Source organism: Nyctibius grandis, chromosome 2 (assembly GCF_013368605.1).
Source record: "Nyctibius grandis isolate bNycGra1 chromosome 2, bNycGra1.pri, whole genome shotgun sequence".
Taxonomy (NCBI): Eukaryota; Metazoa; Chordata; class Aves; order Nyctibiiformes; family Nyctibiidae; genus Nyctibius; species Nyctibius grandis.
The window spans coordinates 124,334,181-124,361,092 of record NC_090659.1 but is presented as its reverse complement, the minus strand read 5'-3'; the positions used below and the strand labels follow the sequence as shown (position 1 = coordinate 124,361,092).

Genomic DNA, 26,912 nt, shown 5'->3' with positions numbered 1-26,912 from the left:
GACCCTGTCTTCAAAACATGCCGTTGGCTTCAGAACATACTGTTATTTTAGCTGAAAGGAAAATTGCTGAAAGAAAAGTTGATTCTGTCTGAAGGTTACACAGAGGCCTTTTAGGGCCTGCTTTGAGGCTTACTTTTACTAAACCGTCTGGTATCTCTGCTCCCGGATGAGTGACCGCGGGGAGCACAACACAGCCCGGAGCGGCTGCGAGGGCGGCTTTAGGGCGTGGGTTTTGTAACCTTATTGTTCGCAGGGCAGCGCGGTGACTGGGACCGGCGCAGCCCCCCGCGGAAGCGGCGCCGGTTTTCAGTCAGAAAGCTGGAAACGCGCAGATGACGTCAGGGCTGATGTCAGCCCTTGACAGATTTCTTCCCAAAAAGCAGCGGTCAGGCGTTAATGCCTCAAGTTTAGGGCTATGTGGGACGCCGCGCTCGCAGCGGTTTCACGCCGCGGAGGGTCGTTTGTCCCCTCTCGCTGCCCGTACGCGGCCGCCGCGCCATGGCGGGACGGCCGGCGCCGCTCCCCACCGCGGCCGCGACCGCCGAGAGGAATACAGCTCCCAGCGTGCCCTGCGCCGCCGCGCATGCGCGACGCGCCCCGCCCCGCGCCATCTTGGCACCCGCTTCTGCCATCTCCCTCACTCGCGGAGGGTGGTGGCTGGGGGGGCGGGGACTACAACTCCCGGCGTGCTCCGCGGCGCCCGCGCATGGGCAGTGTGTGCCGCCGCCATCTTGGCCCGGGGAAGCGCTGCTGCCGCCGTCGCCACTAAACAAACCCGAGAGCGGCACCGGGGGGGAGGAGGGGCCCTGCCGCCGAGGAGCCTTTCGATGTGCCAGGCACAGCCGGGCAGGTGGGTTCCGCTCCCCGGCACCGCCGTCGCGCCTCACCGCCTTGCCCGAGGCGCTTCCCCTCAGGGAGAGGGGCAGCTCCCCTTCCCCGGACGGCGGGGACCCGCCGCCCCCTCACGGGCCCGGGCCCGCGGGCAGCGCCCCGTCTCCCGCCTGCAGGCCACCGGCGCTGCCTCTCGGCGGGGAAGCAGCAGCGGCCGCCGCCCGCTCTCTCCCTTCTTCCCTCCCTCCTGCCGGCGGAGGGCCCCGGGTGGTCGCCCCCGAGCCCGGTGGGGACTCAGTGCCTCTGGCTCCCGAGGGCCTGGAGAGTCCGCGGGTGGCGGCTGCCTCCGGGCGCCCCCATAGGAGATCCTCCCTCCTTCCAGCTCCGCTTTGGAAGGTGCGACGGCGCCGGGGCTTTTGTTCCCGGTGCTCCCCCCCCCGCTCCCTGCCCCGCGGTGCCGTTCCCTGACCGGGGATCGCGCCGCCGCCGCCGCGGGCTGGCACACGCCGGCTCGCCCCGCTCGCCTCCGGCTCCTTTTTTCCTTTATTATCCTCGTTGCAACGGGGAGATGCGCCCTCCTTCCCCGCCCGCCACCCCCGGAATCTCACCGAGATGCGATCGGGCGAGGGGGTGTTCCCGTGTTTGGGTTTTTTGGGGGGGATGGTGTTGGTACGTGGAAAGCAAATTTTCTGGGTGTTTTTGCTGTTCTGTCATATAATAGGCTAGAGCGAAATGCATTCCCTGGGGGGAAGGGGGGCGTGCGGTTAGCTGGAAGAGTTCTTATAATAGGTGCTCTGTGCATAAAGAGAGGGAGGAGACTTGAACATCAATTCGGAGAGCGTCTGAGCCTGAAAAAAAGGCTTGAGAAGGAGATAGGGAACTCGGTAAAAAGGCTTTGGTGATGGATCTGAGCAAAAGAGTGTAGGAGGTCCGTGCCCTTGCGAAACTGCTGAATTCCTGCATGGCAAAGCATGCCATTACAAAGGTTGGAGCAGGGGTGGGAGCGAATGTGTCTGTGTCGGTGGAGTTGTGAGCAGGCTGAGGAGAGTTTGCGTTAATCGGCTTGGGAAATCAATAAATGATGGAGTTGCACTTACTGCATTTATATTCCTTTTTCAGCGAGGCTGAGCTCTGTGGGAGCGCAGACAGAAGGGAAAGATGCCTGTGGTGTGGCCAACTCTTCTGGATCTCAGCAGAGATGAATGCAAGAGGATCCTTCGCAAACTGGGTACAGTAAGATACAATTTCTGGGTCTGTATGTTTGCCCTTTTAAGATTTGCCTGCCTGCTGCTTCCATGAAATACTTCAATATGTCTACAGGCAACTTACAAGTCATTTCCTGCATTTTGCATGTGTCACTGGTTTGACAGCCCTGGCTTAAAATGATGTTTGGCAGATGCTCTCTGCCTGAGTAAAATGAATAGAGCAGAATTGTTCTGGTTTGGTAGAATCTCTCATGGATGTCCTGTTCCATCTCTGCCTTGATGTTGCAGTGTTACATTGCTGTTGTTTTTACAATTATTAACATGCAATGGGATATTCTGTGAGAGGAGGGTCTCCATTTGTCTCTCAGTTCTGTATTAGACACCATTCTTTACCAAAAAAATCATGGAACCCTGATTTAATGGTGGGACTGAGTGCAAGTAGTAAAGGTACTATCGTAAAGACTTGAAACAGGAGGGAAAAAAAGGTGATGGTTTGTGATTTGCAGTGACGCAGATTATCAGGGAAGTGTGAAAACAATGTTCTCTCTTAACTGTCATAACAACAGGAGCTTTTTTCATTGTTTCAAATGCATTTCAGTATCTGAGACCCCTGCCCAATAGATGTATATTGGGAGATCTTTTTGCGCTCTGTCCTTGTAAATTCATGTGTACAAGGAGCCATGCTTTTGTATTTTGGAAGGTAATAAAAATATTTGCTCTTTCCTTGCATCTTCTGTTGGCTACCACAGGAGAGAGAATCCTTTGTTAGACCGTTGATCTGATCTTGCGCAGTCATCTTTGAGTTGTTAGAACTGAATTTCTTTTTATTTAGTTAAGGATGTGTAGTATTAGAAAGGAAAAAAGCCTTAGATTTCTTTTCAGACTTTCTTCTGAGAAGCATGATCTAAGAGAAGATGTCAGGAAGAAAGTTGAGACTGCCTCCAACTTCCTGTGACAGTCAAGTTACAGTTTTTCTTGTTCTCATTTTACTTGAATGTTAAAAGATGATGTGCTGTACTTCTTAACCGTGCCAAGGTTCTCGTACATTATGAAGCCATCCAGTTTATTTTCTGAGGATTGAGAATTTACTTTCCCTCTCTGCACTTTTTGTTTCATTTCTTGGGAATCTGGGATTTGTATTTTGTGGAAGCAGACGTTGACACAGATGTTGCACACGACATTGCAACTAAGCTGTACATCCATTAAGGTGACAGCCCTACGTCTTAAGCGAGGCTCAAGAAGTATGAAAACTAGGAAAAAGTGCAGGATGCCGGAAGATTTGGACCGGATCTGTGCTGCTAAATTTTGTTAACGTAGCTCTGCTGGCTAGGAGCGTGGAAAAAAAACTTCCACCCCAGCTGACGGTGGCGTGCTGGCAGAACCGTGCTGGTGCAGCTGAGCCAAACAGAACTGCAGCTACACCTCCTTCAATGACATAACCTAGGCTGACAGGAAAAAAAATTGAGGAAAAAAAAAAAAAGAAATATTTTTTTTTTTTGTGCTGGCATGAGCTGTGTTCCCACAAGGGGGCCCTGCCAGTGTAACAGAGGATCAGAGCCTGTAGCAGCCGTGTCTCCTCTAGGGTAGAGAAGCTCTCAGTTTCAACAGACGCACCACAAGACTGGAGGGGGAAGGAGCATGGGCAGTGGGAGCTAATAGCTGGCTAACAGTCACATCCAGCAATACTCATCTGCTTTATAGAGTCCCACTTTTCCAGCTCTCAGCCAACATCATCTTTGCTTGACCGTTCAGCAGTGGTGGGGTAATCCGTAACGAGCGAAGTGCAGTGGTGTAGGGGAGGCTGAAATGCATCCTGAGGTGGCAATACCGAGCGTTGTCCTGCGGCGTTCGTGGTTTATGAATGAATAAGGGGATGGTGGTGGCACCTTACACTTGAAATAAGGGTATTTTTTTGTGAAACCTGTTTTGGCTGTTTGATGTGTTTTGTGTTGGAAAGGGAGCACACCAGTTAGTGATTGCTCCGTAGACATACTGGTGAGGAAGCTAGTTATAGCTGTTCTGTAATCTTTACTAGCTTCTAAAAAGCTGGATTGTGCATTTTTAAAGCTCTGGTGTAGAGGATCTATATTAAAAATGCAGAAAGGAAAAAAAAAATCCACCCTTGCTAAATAATTACACAGTTGTATCTGAGAATTACTTTATGTTGTTAACAGAGGAAAATAATTAGTATCTTAAATATTGTAACATGGTTGTCTAAATAAATGTTGATATTAGCAATAACCATTGCATTAATTAGCAAATGTTTTATAACTGAAGCTGTAAATGCTTCTGTAGGTCACTCAGCATCCCTGAGCAGGCTGCATAGTTAACCAAAGCGACTCTGCTTTGTGTTTTGTCTGCTTAATCCGGACAGGAGAGCAGGACTTCTTTTCAGCACAATTCCTTGATTTGATTTGTAAATTAGCTCTTTGGAATCCTAATCTGAAAGCTTTTCAGAATAGCATCAGTCTTTCTTTTGCAGCAAACTTCAGAGGTGTTAGGTTTTGGCCTGCCCCTTTTATTTTTGTTTTTGGTTAACTGGGATCTGTTGTGGGGTTGGTTTGGTTGGCTGCTGAAAGGCACCTATGTAAATATTGAAAGAATTTGTATTTCTGGTTTAAAGCAGGAGTTTCAGTAACGTTTCCTTAAACTCTGCTAAGCTTAGAATAGCAAGTCATTCTCTGGCAAATCAGCAGACTCCATTATTTGCATTAGGTGTATTTTCACCCTGCTGAGTAGCACAAAATTCAGAAGGTTCAGTAGCCTTTAACTATTCTATTTTGTAAAACATCGATGGCATAACGTTTACATAGGTTACCTGGAATTATAAATTTACATTACATCAGAGTTATGTGAGTTAATCTTCGTGGTGGCTCTACATTTAAGAACAGCTGGATTGTTTCTTTTGTGTTGAGCAGGTTTAATTCAGTGTGTTGCATTCTTTTCAGGTTCGAGCAGTTGTACATATCAAGTAAATGGGCATAAAAGATTCTGATGATCATATTTAACAAACTAGAGCTGATGTTCTCTGTGCTAATTAAGGAAAAGCATTAGGAAAAAATCACTTGCTCTTTTGATAGGGTATTTCTTTTTCAAGCTAAGCTTTTCCATGGAACTTTTAGAAATTATATGTTTTAAAGATGTTCTTCTCCTGTTTCTAGAGAATTCTGAGCTGCTCTCCAGATTTGGGGACTGTTTCTTCAAGCTTTCTGGCTGAACTGTCAGCTCAGAGAGAGGTTGAAATATTCAGTTGGGTTTGTAAACTAGATAATCCTCTGTGATGGTACAATTGTTTCATAGGAAAGCTGTGAGCTGCAGAGTAATTGACTGAGAGAGTTCTAAATCATCAATCTCTTTTGAAAAGCACTAAATAATTGAAAGACATGTTCCTCTTCATGATTTTGAAAATTAATAGAATACTGTCAGTAATACTGAAAATAACATTTTTTTTTTCCTTTGCTGTGAGCATTAAATAGAAACACTATTTGTTCTAATTATTCAGAACTGGAGGCATATGCAGGTGTCATCAGTGCCTTACGTGCACAGGGAGACCTTACGAAAGAGAAGAAGGATCTTCTTGGAGAACTCTCTAAAGTGCTTAGGTAACCCTGACCTTTTTAAAATAAGAACCGATGACCTGTTTTCCTGACAAATGTGCTTCTGTGGTTGGAGCTTTACTGTTGTGTTGGTGTTTTGGGAGATACTGAGCGTTAGAATCATTACAGCTAGCTCATGAGTGTGCGCTAGCTTGGACTTTTGTCAAGGTAGGACTTCAAGGTCTTTGGGCCCAAGTTACATCAAGGAAGAACGCTGCATGTTCTGTGCAAATTTTTCTACCATGTGCTTTAAATTTATTGCTATCATTAGGAGGTTGGACTCTAGCTGTTTTGCAGGCGTACCTTATGAACAGTAATGCTCTTTTTATTCTTCAGTAATATTTTTGAACAATAATACATTCATTCTTTCTCACTGTGATAGCAAAAGTTAAGTGACAATCTCTTAAATGTAAATGCCCGTTCCCTTTTGTCTCTTGAGTGGATTATTCATAAGTTTCATCTTAGCTAGAAGTTTTAGATAAGTGTTCATGTCTCCCTCTGACTAAAATAGATTGATTTTTTTTTTCTAATAGTATTTCAACAGAGCGACATCGTGCTGAAGTTCGGAGAGCAGTAAATGATGAACGACTAACGACTATTGCACACAAGTAAGTTATAGGTCATTTTCTACGTGATTTCCAAAGGTACCCTTTGGAAATTCCATTATGCCTTAACTGAATGGTAGAACTTTTGATGATTGATGGTGGTTTAAGAAACAGTAGTTAAAACAGTGTATGGATGAAGGAATTACTGTATCAGATTTACATCAGGGAACTTGAAACAGTTATTTAGTAACATTGCATTTTGGATCTGAAGGCATACCATTCGTGTACAATATAAGAAACAGTCTTTTGTCATGGAGAGCTTTCTGTAAGACAGACCAGAAGAAACGGAGAGTAGAGGAAATAGAGAAATCCGTAAGCAGGATGAACATGTTTGCTTTATTGCTTTTTACTTTACCTTTAACTTTGTTTAAACCCATTTGGAAAGTTTATATTAAGAGGGACTTAACTACATAGAAAGAGACAGGGAGGGAAAGAGGTGGCAGAGATTAGTGGAAAACAGTGTATCAGCACAGAGGGGAAAAAAATGGTCAGAGTAAAAAAACTGCAGCAAGCTAACTGATGACATCAGTGTCCACTGTGCTCAGCTTGATGCAGCTGCTGTGCTGGCATCAGCTGGGCTGGTTCCTCCTTGTGTTTGCTTTCACAAGCTCCACATGATTTGGAGAGGTGGAGAGGAGGAGCAAGAGGGCAAGTGCTTCCGTATCTTTGATAGTTACTTAACAGCTTTACTATTGAGAGCTGGATTGTAAGGGTCTGTATTTTTCTTTCTTTTTCTGTGTTATAACCATTTTTTTAAGTTTTACTCCTGTAGCTTAGGTGTTATGGGGAGAAAAAAAGGAAATTGTACAAATAGCAGGCCACTTGGAGGTAGCAATTGTCTACAGTCAGCATACTGGTTTAGTGCTGCAGAAGGACATTTAACATTTTATAATGTTCAAGTTTAAAGAGGTAGAAATAGGCTGTTTAGCAAACAGAAACCACCAAGTTCCTTACACTGCTTTAAAGAAAGGGGAAAAAAATGAAAAATAAGCATTTAATTGTCAAATCAGAATTCTTTTCTTAAATCAAGTTTCCTTTCTAAGTCGTAGTTCTGTTTTTAGCATTTTACAGAACAAGCATGAAGTTTATCCTGAGGTGTTGAACTTCAAACAGATGAGATATTGTAATCTAGACGAGGTGCAGTTGTGAAGTGCTGCATCTTTTTGTTTTTCCTGTGGTAATTCTTTGTAAGTGATGGTTGGTAATACAGTATTTGACTGAAATAATTCTGTAACTCATTAGGAAAGCCGACTTTGCTAGCGTTGCTATATGCAACATTTGTAGCCTTATTTTTTATTTTAAAGATGTATTTTTACCTCAGCTGATGTAGCTCTGCTTATACTATATGAATATGTATGAAGAACACTGAAGCGTATCAGGGTTTAAAAACAGAGCAGATCCTCTGCCGTTTATGAAGTGATTTGTGGTAGCTTTTGCTGCAACTTGCTTGCAATAGTTCACGTGAGAACTTCTTTTTCAGAATATATTAATACATTAAATGGGTTGATTTGCTTAAGTACATAACAGCATTGAAAAATAATTTGCCATTTTACTTTTGCTGATTTGACAAATGACTCATGTAAAACAGTCACAAACAGAAACACTTCTCCATCTAGATAAGAACAGCAGTTTTTGGAAACATTCGAGTTTCTGTGTAAGTACTAAGGTTAAGAGAGAATGAGAGCAGCAGACTAGTTTCTGTTGAGGAAGATGAACAGAGTGTATTTAAATCATTTAATGTTCTGTTACCTTGTTTGGGACTACTTTAATAAGTCTGAGAAACTTTTCTGTTCAGGTAGAACAAGATTTGCATTAGAAGCCAAGGGTTTTTCCCTGTAACATAATCAATTTCAGTAGTCATATGAAATCTATTGGATGTCTAGGTACTTTTGTCACCCAGAAGTACAGAGTGTACCAGCTCTACCTGAATAGTAGCTAATCTAATATGGGGGTTTTTAACATGACATCCACAGACTTCTGGCCCTTTAAGGGCCCTGTAAAACAAAACAGTAAAAGAAGCAGCAACTCTTAAATTTTCTATGTGAGGATTTCTACATCAGGTGGGAAAAATGTGAGGACGTTCATGAAATGAAGAAAGTTGAAGATTATTGCTCTAGTATGTCTTTAGAAACTGCTTTTTAGACTTTCACTGTTGAAAAAAGGCACTTAAATAAGAGTACTGAATATTTTGGAAACTCAACAGAATACCTTTCTGTTTAGTATGTCTGGACCAAATAGCTCTTCCGAATGGTCTATAGAAGGTCGTCGACTGGTGCCGCTGATGCCACGGCTTGTTCCACAAACAGCTTTTACTGTTACCGCTAACGCTGTTGCCAATGCAGCTGTTCAGCACAACGCATCTCTTCCGGTTCCTGCAGAAACTGGAAACAAAGAAGGTGAGAGAAAGCCTGGATTCTACTGCAATCTATGGGAATATAAAAATAACGTCACAGTATAAATTGTTGTCTTAGATTTTAGGTGTTAAATATTTAAAAAAAAAAAATCTGAAATCATTCTTATTGCACAGGATTCACTGAAATATGAAAAAAAATCTTTTTTTTTAAAAGATGCCTTTGCAGCATGTGCAGCATAAATCTGACAGCTTTGTTTTAGTGAACACACTAGAAACTGAAATAAAAAAAAAAACAAAACCAAAAAACAACCAACAAATTGCCAGGAAATGAGGGGGAAATTCACTGGTTAAATTAAGCTCTGAAACTATAAAAGCTTGGACTGATGGTGTAACATTTTGTAAAGTTCTATAAGTGATGAAAGGTGTTTCAGAACACACTTAAGAATGCAAGGAGGTTTTGGTGAAAGTCAAGAAAATTTTGTTGATTTTCTTTTTGTGTTTTTGTTTTTTTTACTTCAGATTAAACATAGCAAGTCAACAAGTTAAAAGATTGCTTTCTGCTTTCCCTGTGCCTTTTAATAATGCTAGTACACACTCCATCTAACTTGGCTGAATAGGCTTGAATTATGCTTCACTCAACTAGAGAATATGTAACACTTCTTGAAATAGGCTGTCTTATTCTGGTTTTGTGCGAAATACGGGATCTAATAAGCAACAGTTTAAAAAAGCTGATTAGCAAAATCAGTTGTTCATTACTGAAGGAATATTTTCGTTTCTTGAACTGATGTACCGTTGAGGAGAGGCGCTGGCTATTTTCTGTCAGTTACTAGTCTAGATATGGTCATTTACAGAAAAGCAGAAAGATTGAAACACTGAATTAATGCTAAAATTAAAAATAACAAATTATAAAGTAAAACATCAGATTAATACAAATTAAAAATCTAGAATTGGCAGCATAGATTTCTGGGGATGGGAGGAGGGGAGGTTAGATTTCTGTGTTGTCTTTGAAGGCCGTTAATTCCATGGTCATGCTTAGGTCAGACTGGGGAGTATTCAGCAGTAACAGGACTGCAGAGGCAAAGATGTGGATAATGACCCAATAATATTTGGCTTCCATTTCAATTGTTAAAATAGTGATAGGATAATGGGATTCTGCACTTCAGTTATATGGAAGGTGTCTTTTCTCCTCTTCAGTGGTGGTTTGCTATTCCTACACAAGTACCACTTCAACCCCAACATCTACCCCTGTTCCAAGTGGCAGTGTAGCAACAGTGAAGTCCCCCAGACCTGCCAGTCCAGCCTCCAATGTAGTCGTCTTGCCAAGTGGAAGTACTGTTTACGTCAAAAGTAAGTGATACTAGCAACTGATTAACAAAAGGGAAAGGAAAGGACAGTCTTGTGACTGAAGCATGGACTGAGTTAAACACTCTGACCTTGGGCAAGTCATTTAATGCCTTTATGCCTTCATTTAGTCTAAAGAATGGATTTATTGCTTCCCTTTTTCAGAGAAATTATGTTCAGGATAAATCTACTCACTGTAAAATGCTGCAGGGAGCAGCAGGAGTATTACTGCTCCTGTGTTACAGGAGCAAGGACAACAGGAGTGAAAAGTATTTTGAAAATAAAATACAGGAATTGCTGTATATCAGAGGATTTTTAATCCAGTTTATTCAGAAGTTTTCTTTAAGGTGGCTCTGCTGGTTGCTTCTGCAGAGGAATTCCTTCTTCCTTCTGCTTAAGTAATGCATATTAGTCACTTATTTGAGTTAGAAAAGATCCCTCCTTTCCGCTTTCACAGTTGACCTAGACTTTTTTAGAATACAGTAGTTTGGCAAGCAGTTATATGCTTACATGAACTATGCCTGGCCATTCTGTGATTTATTTGGAAGTGAATCTCAGTAAGGCTTGCATTCCTGGGCAACTGTGCAACCTCCCTACCAAATCCCACCAGATACCCATTGTCAGGTATTTCAGTTTGGAAATCCAGGGCATAACGTCTAGAAACAGTCTTTTTTTCTTGTTTCTCCCCCCCACCCCCTTCTTTCTTTGGCTAATAATTATCAGCTAGCTCTAAAAGAAGAATACATCCTCAAACATAGCCCAGCTCATCAAAGGTAGTTTTATTTAACTAATAATTAAAAATGTTTCCTTCTGCCCTTATTTGGTATCTATCAAAATGCAGGTGACAGAGATTAATTGTGAAGTTGATAAATGCCATTTTTATGCTTGCTGTGGATACCTTTAATATTTAAAAAATTATTTTAATCTTTACGCTATACATGCACGTTTGTATAAACTTGTAGCTAGTCAGAAATGTCACATTGTACATAAATATAATGTTACCTGCCAGCCACCATCTTTAATGGCTATATCAACTCACAGAACCAGTTACATTAAGATTTTTCACTTTTCTGATTTAATGCACTAATCACCCAGCTTTAGTTTAAAGATTCAGAGGAAAATGTTCTTAACCTCTTAAAAATTTAATTTAGACCTCTGTTGAATTATTACATGGTAATGAGTGTAAAACCAGTCTAGACACGATAGAGGGATGGAAGGTTCTCATTTTTATTCTGTCCATCCCTAGATTTTATTTTTTCCCTACTTCACACGCTTCGTTTTGTTCTTTTTTTTTTTTTTTTCCAAGGAATCGTGGCTTTTAGAATGTGTTATATCAGTCATGTTAGTTTTAACAAACTTGCTTAAGAGCAAACTCAGGAGGCCTGAGTTACAGCCATGACTTTGCCACTGATCTGTTGTGTGAGCTTATCCAAGTCACAGTCTGATTGAGCCATTAACCTCTCCGTGCCTCTGCTTCCTTGGTTGTCACATGTGAGTTACAGTCGAGCTGTATTACCATTTAGCTAAGTGCTTGTGGAAAACTTTGTGCAAATGCCATTTCTAACATGAAATTGTAGGAATAATGTTCTTACAGCACCCCAGCAGTGAAAACAGGAGATGAAATGAGCTGTACTTAACATAAAATAATGTTCTGCTGGTTTAATCTTACTTCTGTGGTGTTGGTTTTGGTGGTGGGTTTTGGTGTTTTGTTTTTTTTTTTTTGTGAACGAGGACCACAAACAAATAGCTTTCTCTTTCAGTATTTTTTGGTGACCCACCAAAATAACAGCTGTGCCCTAATATCCTAGCTGCATGTGGATTTTTCATTCAGGTAGATTCTGAAATGCCTCCACGTTCTCAGTGTGATTAGTGACCTCGCAGTTATAAGTTTGCGTCGTGCACTCACAGTAACATCTCTACTGCTACAGCCAGCTAAAACTATTTTTTGGAGCTCAAAGCAAACTTAAAATAGAGCCTTTGCTTCCATTCTCTAGCTCAGTTTCCCATCCTTTGTGTGGATACAACTGTCGGCCTGGTGAAGTGTACCTGCAAATGAGTTGGTACTTGTGCTAAGAGAGAATCCCATTTTTTCAGAAATCACTTGCTGTGCTACTGGGCACTTTCTTGTCCATGTTAATTCCTGCATCTTCACTTTTTGAATACCAGAATATTTAGTTATTTTAATTAGAGATTGGCTGTAATTAGATCTTGACCCTAATTAGAGATTGTCTGCCAACCAAGGTTGCCTGGGTTGCCAGCAAGACTGCTTTCTACCGTGACAGCATTTTTTGTCTGTAAGCCCCAGGCATACCAAACATCATCTTCAGTCGTCTTCTGTATAGGGGGATTGTATATTTTATGCATATCTCTGTTTTTTGATTGTTAAACACTGGTTAATTTGGTAAACATAAATGCTACCCAACAGCTATAAGAGATTTTCAAGGTAATTAAACTGTGCCTTTCTGTAATGTATACCAATTTATGAGCCTTTTGCCTACTTAGGAGAGTTTTATATGAGTTTAAGATCTGTTTGGTCACACTTCAGAAAGGGTTACCCATTGCTCAGCTGAATATTGCAGCATACCTTTTTTTTCTACATGTGCAGTAGATGATTGTGAGGAAAATGAACACATTTGAGGCCGGATTTCTGTTGTTTTCATGATTATATGTTAGGTGCTGTTTTATGTCTGTTGCACAAAATGCACCAAACAAGGCAGAAGCTGATAAAGTGAAGTTTGACCTTCACAGTTAAAGTATATCATTTAAAAAAAAAAAGAAAGGATCTCAAGATGCTGTGTTGAGGTGAAAGGGAGAACTGTAATGTTAAGGATAACATGAAAGTAAGTACAAAGGTTGAAATCGGAGAAGACTGCAGGAGGATAAACTTTAGTAGTCCAGTTGCTGTAAACAAAACCAGCAACAACAACAACAGTGTAGCGTAAAGTTTTAAACTGAAATGCACATGACGTTATCCCAAACCTCTTGTGTGCGTAGTCTCATTGGTCAAACTTCTGGAGACAGAATGAAGTCCCTGTACTGGCTCTTAGTTCTTTTAATCTCTTAAACTGAATGAAGTAACCCAGTAACTGAGTAGCTTGGGAAGGGTTTGTTTCTTTACTTTATGGCTCTTTAAGTGTGGTCTATATCAAGGTCTAAGACCATCTGTGGTGTGGTACAGGTTAGTTGTGACCATAAGAAATAATTTATACTCTTACTTCTTTTTCTCTTATTTGAAAGTGGGTATAAAACTCAGAAAGTTGTAATGTTTTAGAAAGCACTGAGAGCTGCAGACGGGGAAAATATGATTTAGAAAAAGTACTTCTTTTCCAGGTGTCAGCTGCTCAGATGATGATGAAAAGCCCCGCAAAAGACGGCGAACGAATTCTTCTAGTTCTTCCCCTGTTCTCCTGAAAGAAGTCCCGAAGGCAGTGACTCCTGTCACTAAAACGATCACAGTGCCTGTAAGTGGCAGCCCCAAGATGAGTAATATAATGCAGAGCATTGCCAACTCCTTACCACCACACATGTCGCCTGTGAAAATAACCTTCACTAAGCCCTCAACACAGACAACAAACACGACAACACAGAAGGTATGTGGGGGAAGCTGCCAAATGTTACTTTATTCTGGTTTTATCAATGAATAAGATGTGATGTTTGACTCTTCCTTTCTATGAACTGTCTAGCTGTTTTTTAAGGATTGCACTTGAGATAAGGTAATCCCTCTTTAAAAAGAACAAAGAGAAAACCAAACTCTTGTATGAATTTAGTTCACCTGTGTGTGAAGGGACCTGGATTGACAGCCGTGGAGACTGAAGCCCTCTTTTTATCCACAGAACAGGTACAGCACAGGCAGCGGGAGTGCAAGCTTCCCCCAGACTGCCCCACCAATGTGCCTCAACCCTGACCTGAAGGGACCACTTCTAGGGATGAGAGGGGATTCAGTCTCCATGCTCATTCAATTCTTGGCCTCTCTGGTGAGACTGCCAACAAGGTTGCCAGTTAGTACCATTTGTGGTGTTGGGTTTTGTGATATGGACACTAGTCCACTGAGAACTGGATCACATAGGCCACTGAACAGCCTTCAGATGGTAACAACTATTGGTCAAAGGTAATCTTTCTTATTTCTATTTTCCTTATTTATAATTATTCTTTGCAGTACTAGAATTCTAGGAGAGGTGGCATGGGCTTTCCATTGCCAAGCCTTTTGTCTAGAGACTACTTTTTTGGGGTCTATAAAGCTTATTCTTGGAGCTGATCAAAGACTGGGGGGGCTTTATTTTCCTTTCAGTACTAGTGTGCCATTTCTCATTCTACATTAACAGCGTTATGGTGGTCAAAATCAGTTGTGTTATTTCAGCTGAGTGTGCCCAACTTTCACCAGAATGGAAAAGGTTTTTGTATTGAAATTTTGTATAGGACTCGGATTTTACGTGCCTGATCTATGGCATGACTGTTTTCCCATGCTTTAGGAAGCATTTCAGATGTGTCTGCTTTTTTGTTCTTAAGATTTAAAAGTAGATGAATGATTCAGACCAAGTTCATTCTTGGTATGGTTATTAATTAAGGCAGACTTGGCGGGGGAGGGGGGCAGTCTGTGGAATTAATTTGGCCTTGATACCGACAGAATGATGGTAGGCTGGCCACTAACAAGCATTTTTTTCCAACTGTGAGAATTTGACTATTGAGCTCAAACCTTCACACAGTATTTGTTCTATTAGTCTTCTTAATTGTTTTATGACTCTGTTTGGATTAGCAGAGTCCTGATTTTTGGAAACTTTAAAATCAAGGAAGATTGACTGAAGTAATGTGCAATAAAGAACTTGCTTTCTGGCCACTTCAGAGCTCTTTGATGTTTTCATTGGATTCACAGTTCTTTAACAGTGTCCTAAATCAAATTTCATCTCTGAAGACGTGTACAGAAATTTGTGAGTGAGCATAAACCATCAAATAAAATGTCCTGCGTTCAATGCAGCAAATCCACATCTAGAATAGGGCTTAACCTACCCATCCTGTTGCTCTTGTTACGCTCATCTTCTGTGCAGGAAGAATTTTTTTGCCTTAAACGTCTTTAGTGTTGTATGAAGTATGAGTGTTATACATCGTGGTAGTTAGAGTGTGTTAAATGTCCAAAAGAAAGAGAATGGGCTGTTGATAGGGTCTTTTTTGCAGTTGTGCCTCTGCTTGTTCTGACGTGGAAAATTTAGGGTTTGCTTTGCATAGTATTATATGACTCTCTTACTAATCTGCAATGATAGGAAAATCATCTCTTGCTTCATTAGGAAGCCATAGTAGTGTTTGTGTCTGAACTTGTCACACTGCCCTCTTTTGTTGGATTTCAGTATGCAAAAATACGTAACTGGATCGTTTTGGTGGGAGAAATCCCTTTTAGTAGTTTTAAATTAAATGTCAGATTTCTTAGACTCAAATTGGAAATGTGCTATTTTAAACAAGTGCAGTTGGATGTGAGCGAGGTTGTTGGATATGAATGAAATTCTTTGTTTCTGCATGCCAGCTTTCTGAATTGTTTTGACATTTTAGTGGGCTGGAGGAAGATTTGTCATAACAACTAATAATGTCACAGCTCTGATTTCTGGGTTCTCTTATAATAAAGTCCTCTGTATAGGACACAGGAGGAATCTAGCTAGCGAAGCTTCTGGCAGTTATTGCCTTTATCTCTTCAGGGGCTAGGTTTTGATGTCTCTCAAAATAGAGCTGGCACAACTAATTTCAATGTATGTTAGGAATTAGTTTTTACCTTAACAATTAAAATTAACAACAAAAAAACAACTTTTTTCTTTTTCTTTTTTTTTTTTAATCAGGCAGTCTTTCTGCTGCACTGCAAAAGATATAATGCAGTTTTGGTACCCACGATGAGGTTACTTTGATCATTTCAATATACACGAGAAAATAGTATGTCAAAAATATAATTGTTGTGATTTGAGCTTTAATGCTTCTATATTTTTACCTGAAAATTCTGTTTTCTGGATATACTTTATATGTGATGATCAATAATCTTTGTTCTGCTGTTTTAATTTTGAAAGGAGAAGCAGAATAAAGAGACCCAAAGCTGCTTAGTCTCAGGACAGCAATCAGTGCTGAACTATAATGCTTTACGAGCTTTTTTTACTTGCATGATTAAATGAAGTGTTATTAAGTGATGGTTTCATCTCTGTATTTGAATGAAGAACAATGGTGTTCAGGAGTTTGTGATCATGCCCAGATTCATCCTACATATCTGTACTTTGTAGAGATGCTGAACTTGCCCTGCTGCACTATGGATTATATAGGAAGTTTAATGTGAATAATCTGCCTTTTTTAACTGCAAGTTGTCCTTTGACTGTATTCCTATATTAGTTATCCTAGGTGGAATGGAGCTGGCCCTAAAATTCAAACACTTGGGAAGTGTTTCTAGTGTTAACTATTTAAGAAACAGGGTAGAACTCCAGAGGCGCATTGTAGGATCTTTTCACCTGCAAGCCTCGTACCAGAATCAAGCTGTGTCATGTTCAGCTCATCTGCATGGTCATAGCCTAAGAGCCATTTCAGAAGGGTGTTTTGATTAAATCAAGGTTAGGCAAAAATGCGAGTGATGCAGAGAAAACGTGAGAGCAGATATGGGAACCTTGTCCTTCAGGCATTGGTCAGTTGTGGCCAACCTGCTGTAGCTCGTGGAGGTAGTGAGGTTTTGTTTTTCCTCAGATCAGGATAGTAAAGGCTTAGCTAAATAGTGGGGACCATAAAACTAAGCACTGGAGGGAAAGGAGAGGCAGAGGCAGCCATGGCAGTGAAATTTGCTGCTTTTATTCCATCCATGGGGTTATCTCTTTTTTTTTTTTTTTTTGTTTTAACAGATTATAAACTCTTAATCTCTTACTGCTTGATCTGTCACTTAAGTCTATTTCTGGTGCCATTATCATATTATTTCTTTTCTCTATCGGGCAAGGTTTCAGTAGTCCTTGGGTAGTAGTATAGGACTTCTGGTTTGAGCTGACCCAGGTTTTCTTTACTCCTTCTGTACCTTTTTTTCTCTCTGCTTTTGTTACATCAAATCATTAATAAGTTTTAATTTTAAAGGTTTTTAATAAATGAAATTTTTATTGGGACAATTGCATTATTGAAACAATTTATCAATGTTCTTGCAGGGTGAACTGAAAATATGTTGTATTTCTGTTCTGTATGTTTCTATTTTAACTGTGTGTTTGTGAGTACAAGGAGGTACATACAAGCAGAATAAAAGGAATCTCTTAAACAGTCCCCATATTCAATACCTAAGAAATGCTTAGCTTTCTAGGTCAGTTGCATAAGAAGAGAGCACTTCCAATGTTATAATGAATTCTAGGTTTTTCTGTGTCAAATCAGATTCATGCCATTGTAAGTGTAAATTGCACTAGGGGTAATGTTTATTGTCTTTAGACAAATGGTTTTCAGACAGATAAGGAAGAATTTCGTGTTATTGAGAGCGCTAATTAAAGCAGAAACTGTTTTAAACCTAAACCAGGTTTTTCACTGATGAAATATTGATTGTTTACAGCCTTGTGGATCAAAAATATTTCCCATTACTGACTCAGCAACTGCTTGTTAATTGTTAAAGAGGGGAAAAAAAAAAATCATCTGTTCTCTTATTGCCTTTTCTTGATGTATGTGCAAGGTTTGGGAGAATGGTGCTTAAAATTTGCTTGAAGTCTTTTCAGTTTCATTTAAAATGGGCTTCAGGCTTCCTGGCCCAGTTTAACAAAGCCAAGCAGTTCATTCCTGTCTATTTGCCTTCAGATATGAGATAATTCTACTTTAATTAGAAAGTAATTGTCTGCCTCAAAAAAAAAAAACAAACACCTTCTAATTTTAAGGAAATGTTTATCACCACTTCTTCAAAGTAATTGCATTTTTTTGTTGCCAGCAAATGTGAATATGACACTCTTAAATGGTCTTAATAAACATGTATCCCTAAAACTAAATACACATAGACAGATATATTACTGAAATTTTAAGCTTTTAAATAAATGCAAAGAACAAATGAATTTCTTGTTCTTTTTCTTCTTTCAGGTGATAATAGTAACCACCTCTCCAAGCTCAACTTTTGTACCCAACATCCTTTCAAAGTCCCACAACTATGCAGCAGTTACGAAACTTGTCCCAACATCAGTCATTGCCTCAACTACTCAAAAGCAACCAGTGGTTATCACTGCTTCTCAGTCCTCTTTGGTCAGTAGCAGCAGCAGCAGTAGCTGTTCCACTCCCTCCTGTACTGCAAATACTATTGCTGTGACTGCTGTAGTATCATCAACACCGTCAGTGGTTATGTCAACGGTAGCACAAGGTATGGCAAAAACATTATATTTATAGAAGCTTTTTCACTGATGAATTGGACTTTGCTTTGAGAATAGCATAGGGGAGATGCACTTCATGTTTACACATGATGAGTAAAGCACGGGAGATGTGAAAGTCTGCTGATGAAACTAATCCAAGATACTCCACAAAAGTTCTTGTTGAACTCCTTAATTAATGTGCAGATCCTCTTTTTGAAGAGGTTGTGGTGAGATGGTGTGGCATAGCTTTTTATTTTGAAAAGATTGTACTTGCAGCATTAAAACACTGTAGCCTCAAAATGATTGGATTTAAGAACTCTTATCTGATGCATGGAAAATGGATGTTTCCAATATTTGGAAACGATTGCTTCTTTTAAAGCCTGATTTACAAAAACATGCAAAATTAATATCAAATAAATACAACTTAAGCTTGACATGCCCAGGCTTTAGAATATTCCTTGTGGTAACTAATCTTGGTGACAATTCTGAAAGGTAGAGAAGCATTTACACCTTTTTGTATGTGCATTTTATCAGCATCTCAGTTTTCGAGTCCTTGAAATTTAAGACCTGAGTGGGCCTGGATTAAAATCCTTAGGTTTCTGATTTCTCATTCCAACTATGTGTGCTAGCTCGGCTGATTCAGCTTCACAGCCACTACCTAATAATTTGGAAGGGAAGCTGTGGATGAATGAAAAGTCCTCAGTGACCAGCACTTGAAAAATACTGTGCCTGACAGTGACAGGTGTCACATGGCAATTTTTCCTGGTCCATATTTTCCATTCTTATTCCATTCCACAAAAAGTTAGACAACCAAATCAAGGCTGAGGAGGTATTTTGCCTTCCATATTGCTTCCGTTAATCAGATCCTGAAGATATTGATCTACAGAGCAGAAGGGCTTACAGCAGAATTTCATATTGTTTGAACTGTGGATTTTTAGTTGGGTTTGATCATGGAAGAAGCTAATTCTAAAATATTATTAGGTGGAATATCTCTCAACATTTTTTTCCCAAGATTATCAGTGTCACTGCAGAAGATGCTGGTGAAATGTTTTGTGGCATAAACTGATAATCCCTCCAACTCTGAAGAAAGTTAAATTCATGAATGAAAACAGCTGACCAAGGAAATGGAGAAACTGTCTTAGACGATGCAGTGAGAAGAGGATTGCTTATTTAGGTTGCCAGAATTATAGCTTATTATGATTTCTGTCACTATCACTGCCATCTGTAAATGTAGAGAAATAAGAGAGATTTTTCTTGCCATTTTTCACTACAGCTGGGACTTGGTTTAAAAACTACCTTCATAAGACATGAACTTTGTCTTTTTTGCTGCTTATGGATGTGCAGTTTAGAGTTATAGATGAAGCCAAATTTTGCTGGAAATCTGGTGACAACTATGTAAAGGAATGACAGGAATAAGTGTTAAGATTTATTTGGGAATGTTGTCTTTCCATCTTAGTGCAGACTTTTTAAAATCACTTTATTACTTGTAAGATCACCTAACCTATCAGCACAAAAAATGCATATTCCACAGTTCTCTAAATTACATACTTACTTGATTTAATCTTTTAAAATAGTGTTGTGCTCGCTAACAGATGCTCCCTTCTAATGTTGATGGGTTTGATATTTGTCATCCTCATATCCAAACTTTCTGTCGTCATGATTTTCACTATAAATATTTTGCTTTCTTGAAGCTTAAGGATCAGGCTTTGAAAATATTTGTGAATTATTTGTACTACAAAAGGTGGAGGAAGTAGACTGGGGTTGTGGTCCTTCCATTAGCTGCTATTCTGCTGCCACATTGAAAATCCATATAAAGATCCCTTGTTTCTGCTATGTGGGAGCTTTTTTTACTCATGTACCTCTGTGCATCTTCATCAGTAAAGACAGTTTAAATGCAAAAGTATTTAAGAAATTGTAATATTTTTCTTTCATGTTGCACTGTTCAATCTTAAACCATTTACTCTTTCACAGGAGTGTCTACATCAGCAATTAAAGTTGCCTCTACCAGACTACCTTCCCCAAAAGGTTTGGTTGGGAATCCAACTCAGATCTTAGCACAGTTTCCCAAACAGCATCAACAGTCTCCCAAACAGCAGCTGCACCAAATACAACAAGCCCAGCAACAACAGCAGCAACAACAACAGCAGCAGCAACAACAGCAACAACAACAGCAGCAGCAGCAACAACTGGTGCAGTCTTCTGTAGCTCAACAGCAGCCACAGCAATCTCAGTTGCCACCTGGCATCAAGCCCACCATTCAGATCAAACAGGAATCAGGTAGTTGGAGTTAATCTTGGGTTGTCTTGCTGATTGGTGAAGTCTAGCCACAGCTCAAGGAAGTAGGGAAGAATTCTGTCCCAAAATGTGCATGGGGAGCTATCATTAAGGCATAATTACTTGAGTACAGGATTTGACGTTAAACCTGGATATCAGTAGATAGTGAGGGATGTCTTCATGTTTTTCGCTAATAATAACTGAAGAATTTGGTTCTGTCACTCTTCTTGTTTGGTTCAGGTGTATACAGACTGTGCTTTAGGAATAAATGTTTTGTCTTTAGAGATGGAAAGGTATGTAAATATCTTCAAAAGTAACGTGATTGGCAACCTGGAAGACACCAGTTTTCTGAAGATCGAAGAGCTGTTCAACTGTATCGACTGGAAAAAGAAGTTAATCCGTGTTTTAATTCTTTTCTTGGGTCCAGAACTCAAAACTACTTTTGTGAGGTATTTGTCAAAACGAATACAATTAGATCTGAGACTGGAAATTGGACTGGATTCTTTCTGTAACATTAATTTATTCAGTTGACTTTGAGCAAGTCATGTAGTCTTTCTACGTTGGCTTTACTCTGCTGTAGAATACAGTTCTTACCTTACTCTGTAAGGTGTAGTAGGAAGTAAAGCTTGCAAAGTTATCTAATTCTAAAGGAAGAAGTGCTATAAAAGTGCAAAGTATTTTTATGTCCATGTTTTATATTAATCATGTCAGTAAAATTATTATTTTATATTCATAGCATTTAGATCAAAGAATTAAAATAGACCATAAAATGAAAAAAACCAGCCCTACTCCTGTCCTTTGATAAACTGCCTTTTGGATTATAGGACCATTGCTTAAGAAAAAATATCCACTTATGAAGACAGATAAGAGGCCTCCATCCCACAGTCACTGAACAATATTTGATCAATATGAGCTTCACTCCTTGCCTTCTACCATGGGTTTAGGCTCAGTGTTCTTTTTAGTTAAAGTTTCTTTGGAAATACCATCTGATACCTATTCTTGCTGGAAGATGTGAGTCAATTTTCAGAGACTTTGCTTTTTATCCAGTTTTGTGTCTGGATGATGCAAAGGCTTCAATTTCTCTTTCCTGACTTCATTATTTAAGTTTGGAGCTTACTTACTCCATACTGCTTTTATAGTCAGCGTAGAAAAAGAAAACATTTCTGGCAGATGTTTCACATCCCAAGTGGACAGAATTGTTCACCTATAAATATTTGTGTACAAATATAAGTGCCTGCATTTAGATGGGATTAATTCAGGCTGGATGTTTCGCAATGCAATACTTTTACCTTGTCATGGGACAGAATGTAAGATGCAAGTGTCCTGGATGTACTTTTCAACAGATGACATGAATCTCCTGGTTTGCAACTGAGAAGTGAGTCTTGCAGAGGTCCCATTCCACTACACAAATTGAGAGAGAGGGAGCAGAATCCTTGCTGTACTAAGGTGTCCTCATCCTTTCTTCTTGCTGATTCTACTCAGAACTTGTTTCAGCCCAATTCCTTTGTGGCTTCAAGATAACCAATAAATCAACAGCAGAGCACGCAGTTTGCTTAAAGCAACCTTGCCTAGCCAGTGTCACACTTGCTTCCTTACACCCACTAAAACTCTTTGTGCAGAAAGCTTTTTTTAATTTATTCAGAGGGATGAAAGTCAACTAGGCTAATTAAGACACGTTAGAATTTACAGACTAAATTGATGAAGAACTATTTCACTTTTCATGGGTTCATTTTATATGAACCAATTCAGTATTGGTTGTAACCTGTTGGTTTCTGGGAAGCATTCTGGTTTTTGAATCATGGGCCAGAAAAGGTTAAAAATCACTACAACAAATCAATGATGGAATGAAATCCCATGCCTGAGTGGGAGTAGCTAGGAATTGAAACAGGCACATGAAAGACAAAGATGATGACTGCCTTGTTATTCGCAAAACAAAAAAAAAAAAACAAAACCCAAGCAAAAAACCCAACCTAAACAAAAAAAAAATTATTTTCAGTATCAAGAGTACATGGGCTCAGAATAGAAGCCTTGTGAGGCTACTTGCCCACTAGGACTTGGTCTGAGAAAGCATTTCAGAAAGTAACTTTTCGTGCCTGTATTTTAACAGTGACCTTTCTCCTTTCCTAGGTGTTAAAATAATCACTCAACAGGTGCAGCCCAGTAAAATCCTTCCCAAACCAGTTACAGCGACCTTGCCCAGCAGTAGCAATTCACCTATTATGGTGGTTAGCAGTAATGGGACTGTCATGACAACTAAACTGGTCACTACTCCCACTGGTAAGTTATGACTCTGAGAAGGGAAGGGAGGGTAAACCCAGACATACAGGTGATCAAGCATGGTTTATTAGGGTAAAAAAAAAAAAGCACTTCTCTCTTGTGAACAGTGAGCACAACAGCACATTCACAATCCTGTTGATATTTATTTTAGATTAGGATTTTTGCAGTGATCTTGTTGAATTGGTACACAAAAACACGATTGTTCCTTCCCCACTAGGTTTATTTTAAAGGATGTTTTCTTGCAAATTATACTGATACTTTGCACTTCTGTAGCACCTTCTATTAGATGATTTACATTAAGTTAACTTTTTTAGGTATCTCAAGCAGATAGTTCAGCATCATTCCTATTTTACATATATGGACTTTAAAAGACAGGTGACTTGCTCATAGTCCTGCAGTGAATTTATAAAAAGGCCAGTAAATTGAATTTTAAACTCCCATTGTTTTTCTGGAGATCTAATTGTATTTGTGTTTTCTTGTTGATTAAAGATCAGGAGTAATGCAGACTGTTCAGATTGTAAACTTGTATGAGGAATACTTGAAAGGCAGCTTTATCCTAGTTTTCAGAAAACTCTTAACTTCCTGAATTTTTAGCATGTGTTGGGAATATTAGCATAAACTAATGGTTAATATTATTTTTTTTTAACTTTTGAAGTACTTCACAAAACCATTCTTAAGTACATAAAAAAACCCCAGCAGTTTTGCAGTTCATTTGATTGGTAAAGCCTGTATTGTGGTCTCTTGGATTTGAACACATGGCTGGCTTGTTATAACAAACTGGTTTGCTCTGTGATCTTTAGTAGTTAAGGTCTGTAGTGCACTCTCTGCAGCAGTGCAAGCAGAATGGAATTACAATGTTCGTGTAGCTGTTGACTGGTATTATTATTTTGAGCAAGTTTCTTTTGTGGACTCAGTTCTGTTTCCATTCTGAGAAGGAGCAGGTCTGAAAAAACAGCATTTATACCATGTCAGGAGGTTTCTTTTGTAGTGCTAAATGCTAAATCCATAAAATTGCATTATCATTGTAAATTATATTTTTCTCTTAGAGTGATATTTAGATCAGTCCTTGGTGGTGTTCTTTATAAACAATTTGTCATATGGGAGAAGTGAGAGTACAGGTGTCTTTCAAGGGAGGAAGGAGTCAGTTCTGGTAATGTCATCAGATGCCTAACTCTTGGGCATCTAAAGGAGCAAGTGGCCAACATACAGGCAGAATCTAAATACGTATTGAAAGTTAAAATCTTAGGCACAAGGATGTAAATTAAAATATGGCAGGCATGGAACATCTGGTAAAACACTTCAGAAGACTCTTGCATTAAATTAAAGTTGGTATATACTTGCATATTGCTCTGTGGGTTTAAAAAGTACTAAGAGGATTGTAAAGGGTGGTTTAAATTGCAGTGTTGGGGTCTTTGAATAAAATCTAATGCTTTTTTTCCTAAACTAACCTATTTTTCCACAAATACTAGTAGAGGATCATGTCCTAACAGCGAACTTTCTTGTTCTCTCTTTAAAACAGGAACTCAAGCAACATATACACGGCCAACAGTTAGCCCCTCTATAGGGGCTCGGATGGCTGGAACTCCAGGGGCTGCTACTTATGTGAAAACTACAAGTGGTAGCATCATTACTGTAGTACCAAAGTCACTGGCTACGCTGGGAGGGAAGATTATCAGCAGTAATATTGTTTCTGGTAGGCATATGAGTACTTTTAATATTAAAACTTATTTCAAAAGTAACTTTAGACTTGCTGTAATTGTTCAGGGCTTTTCTGTGGGCTACATGCTCAAATAATTATTAGGACCTTTATTGGAGAAGTTAGTTCAGAAGAAAAATAGCTGAGGGTGAAGAAGAAAATAATGGGTAGAAGTTATGGAGGTAAAGTGTTCTTAAGGATTGCAGTAGTTCTTGTGTTTAAGAAGGAAACATGTAATGTGAGGGAAGCCTGGGAGGAAAAGAGAAATGTAGGGGAGGAGAATTACTGTATTGTCCTCTGTTAGAGGACAGAAAGATCAGAAAACTGTAGTAGCCCCAATTTAAAGCATTTTATAATCTGGATGCTGCCCTTTTCTACTCCACTGTACGTCCAAAGAACCAGAATAAAAATGAACTGTGTATGTTAAATTCAGCTCTGCAGTCTCCACCTTACCTTGTTCTTCTTTTATCAGTGTCAACCTGTCTTTCCCTTACCCCATGTTCTAACTTTTTCCTCCCAGCCTCATGCAGACCCTGCTGTTTATCTTTGCTAGTCTGCTGACCAGCCTTGATGCTCTCTGCCAGTATAGCCTCTTAACATAGGGTCTCTTTAGGACCAGGACCAAGCACACTCACACCAGTCACAATTTCTTAGTGTCTCTTTTGGACTTTAACAGTGCTCATGCAGAGAAGATGTGCTGCATTTCCTAGCTAGGTGCACATGTACAGCAAGATCTGCTGGGTCTGTTCATCCTGTCTAGTAATATCTTTAAATTCCTTAGAGGTCCTGCTGTTGGTGCTTAGCAAAGACCTGACACGGCACCAGCCAGCTCCTGTCACTGGAAGGTGCTGCACCAAGCTATCCGTAAACCCGCTCTGGGGTGTAGTCTGGTAGAGGTACCTCAGTTTTTCAGATCCTGATTTCTACAAAATGATATTTAGGGCTGATACATTAGCTTCTTTGGGAACAAGTAACTTTTTTAGCCTGTTGTGGGTATGATGAGTTGTTAAGAAGATTTCTAGATCTACTAGTCAGTTTATACACATAATTTGTGAGAAGGGGTTGACCGTCCTAATATAGAATAAATAACTCTGTCCTGGGCATGCATGTTTTCACTGTAGGTGAAAGATTTGTAGAGTGGGCATCTAATCTTTACATATTGAGTTGGGTGACTTAAATTCCCATTCCAGGTGCTTCCCTTTTTTTTTTTTTTTTTTTTAATTTTTAGTTGTGCTGTCAGATTTAAATGCAATAATTCCTATATAACTCACCAGCTTCTACAGTGATAAACTGCACATTACTCCTTTTCCCACAAAAATTTAGGAACTACAACCAAAATCACTACAATTCCAATGACATCCAAACCCAATGTGATTGTTGTGCAAAAGACTACTGGAAAAGGAACTACAATTCAAGGGCTTCCAGGCAAAAATGTTGTCACAACGCTGTTGAATGCTGGGGTAAGTGAGAGTTTCAAGTCTCAAATCGATAGCCAAGGGACAGGCTGTGTGGTGGCTGCTGCATTCATTCTGCTGAAGTCCCTATTAAAAGCAAACTGTGCATGAGCTCCTTAACAGATACAGCATGCCTTAATGTTTGAAAAGCAAGTACGTTTTGCAGGATATTAAAGATGCTTAAAACAAGCTGGGAGTGTTCTCAAAGGAAAATAAAAACTTTTGAGCTTGCCCTTTTTCCATGGTAAATGAGTTTGTAATCCTGAAGGTGTTGAGTAGAAGAAAATGACTAGAATCTTACCTTGTTTGTACTGTAGCGAGAACCATAGTCCTGTGTTAGAAACTTGCATCTCCAACACTTTATCTTGTGTGTAAAGGGCAGAAATAAACAGTGCAGTTATTTTTTGGATAACCTGATGCATACTAAGAGCAAAATCAAGTTTCCAGCTTCAACTGGTCTTACCTATAAGTGCTAGTAAATAAAAATTATGAACATGCTTTATGTTCCTAGATAGAACTGTGAGATTTAATGCATTAATCATGTAATCTTTGAAAGTCTACTTGAGTAGCAGAGCTGAGTAGGAAGGGGTTTTTTTTTAAACCTTTTAGGATTTTTTTTTTTTAATATTTTAAACTTTCCTAGTTTATGAAACTTAAAGCTGTATTTTCACACAAGTGGAAATCTCCTGATGTTACACAGTAGGGGTCACCAGAATGTGATGATATTTCTGAAACAAGTATGGTTCATGGGATTTCTAGCTATGTGATGGGAGTTGCTAGGAATACTGGGAGAACCGGCAACTAATTTTGTTCCTGAGCTGGTATGTTACTATGCAGAGCTAAAAAAAAAACCCATGCTCAATGTCTTCACTCTTGAGCTATCAGGAGTCTAGTCATGTGTCAGCACTATTCCAAAGTCAAATGTTTCCTATGAAACAGCTGTGGATCTGCATTTTTTGTAATAAGTGAACTTT

The 26,912-nt window shown here is 39.6% G+C and overlaps 1 protein-coding gene across 8 annotated transcripts in view; it reads left to right on the top strand.

Annotated features, from left to right (window-relative positions):
- Window positions 1-749: 749 nt before the first annotated feature.
- EMSY (EMSY transcriptional repressor, BRCA2 interacting) overlaps window positions 750-26,912 on the top strand; it is a 38,239-nt gene continuing 12,076 nt past the window's right edge. For 6 of the 8 annotated variants that reach the window (XM_068395202.1, XM_068395199.1, XM_068395197.1 and 3 more), the window contains exons 1-11: window positions 750-850; window positions 1,951-2,059; window positions 5,539-5,638; window positions 6,166-6,240; window positions 8,458-8,633; window positions 9,785-9,937; window positions 13,262-13,521; window positions 17,975-18,248; window positions 20,209-20,514; window positions 24,308-24,481; window positions 25,808-25,944. In XM_068395202.1, coding sequence (XP_068251303.1) covers window positions 1,990-2,059; window positions 5,539-5,638; window positions 6,166-6,240; window positions 8,458-8,633; window positions 9,785-9,937; window positions 13,262-13,521; window positions 17,975-18,248; window positions 20,209-20,514; window positions 24,308-24,481; window positions 25,808-25,944 — 1,725 coding nt within the window. In that variant the 5' untranslated portion in view covers window positions 750-850; window positions 1,951-1,989. Of the gene's footprint in view, window positions 851-1,950; window positions 2,060-5,538; window positions 5,639-6,165; window positions 6,241-8,457; window positions 8,634-9,784; window positions 9,938-13,261; window positions 13,522-17,974; window positions 18,249-20,208; window positions 20,515-22,638; window positions 22,789-24,307; window positions 24,482-25,807; window positions 25,945-26,912 lie in introns of all 8 variants that reach the window. The other 2 variants (XM_068395203.1, XM_068395201.1) reach the window with 2 other exon arrangements.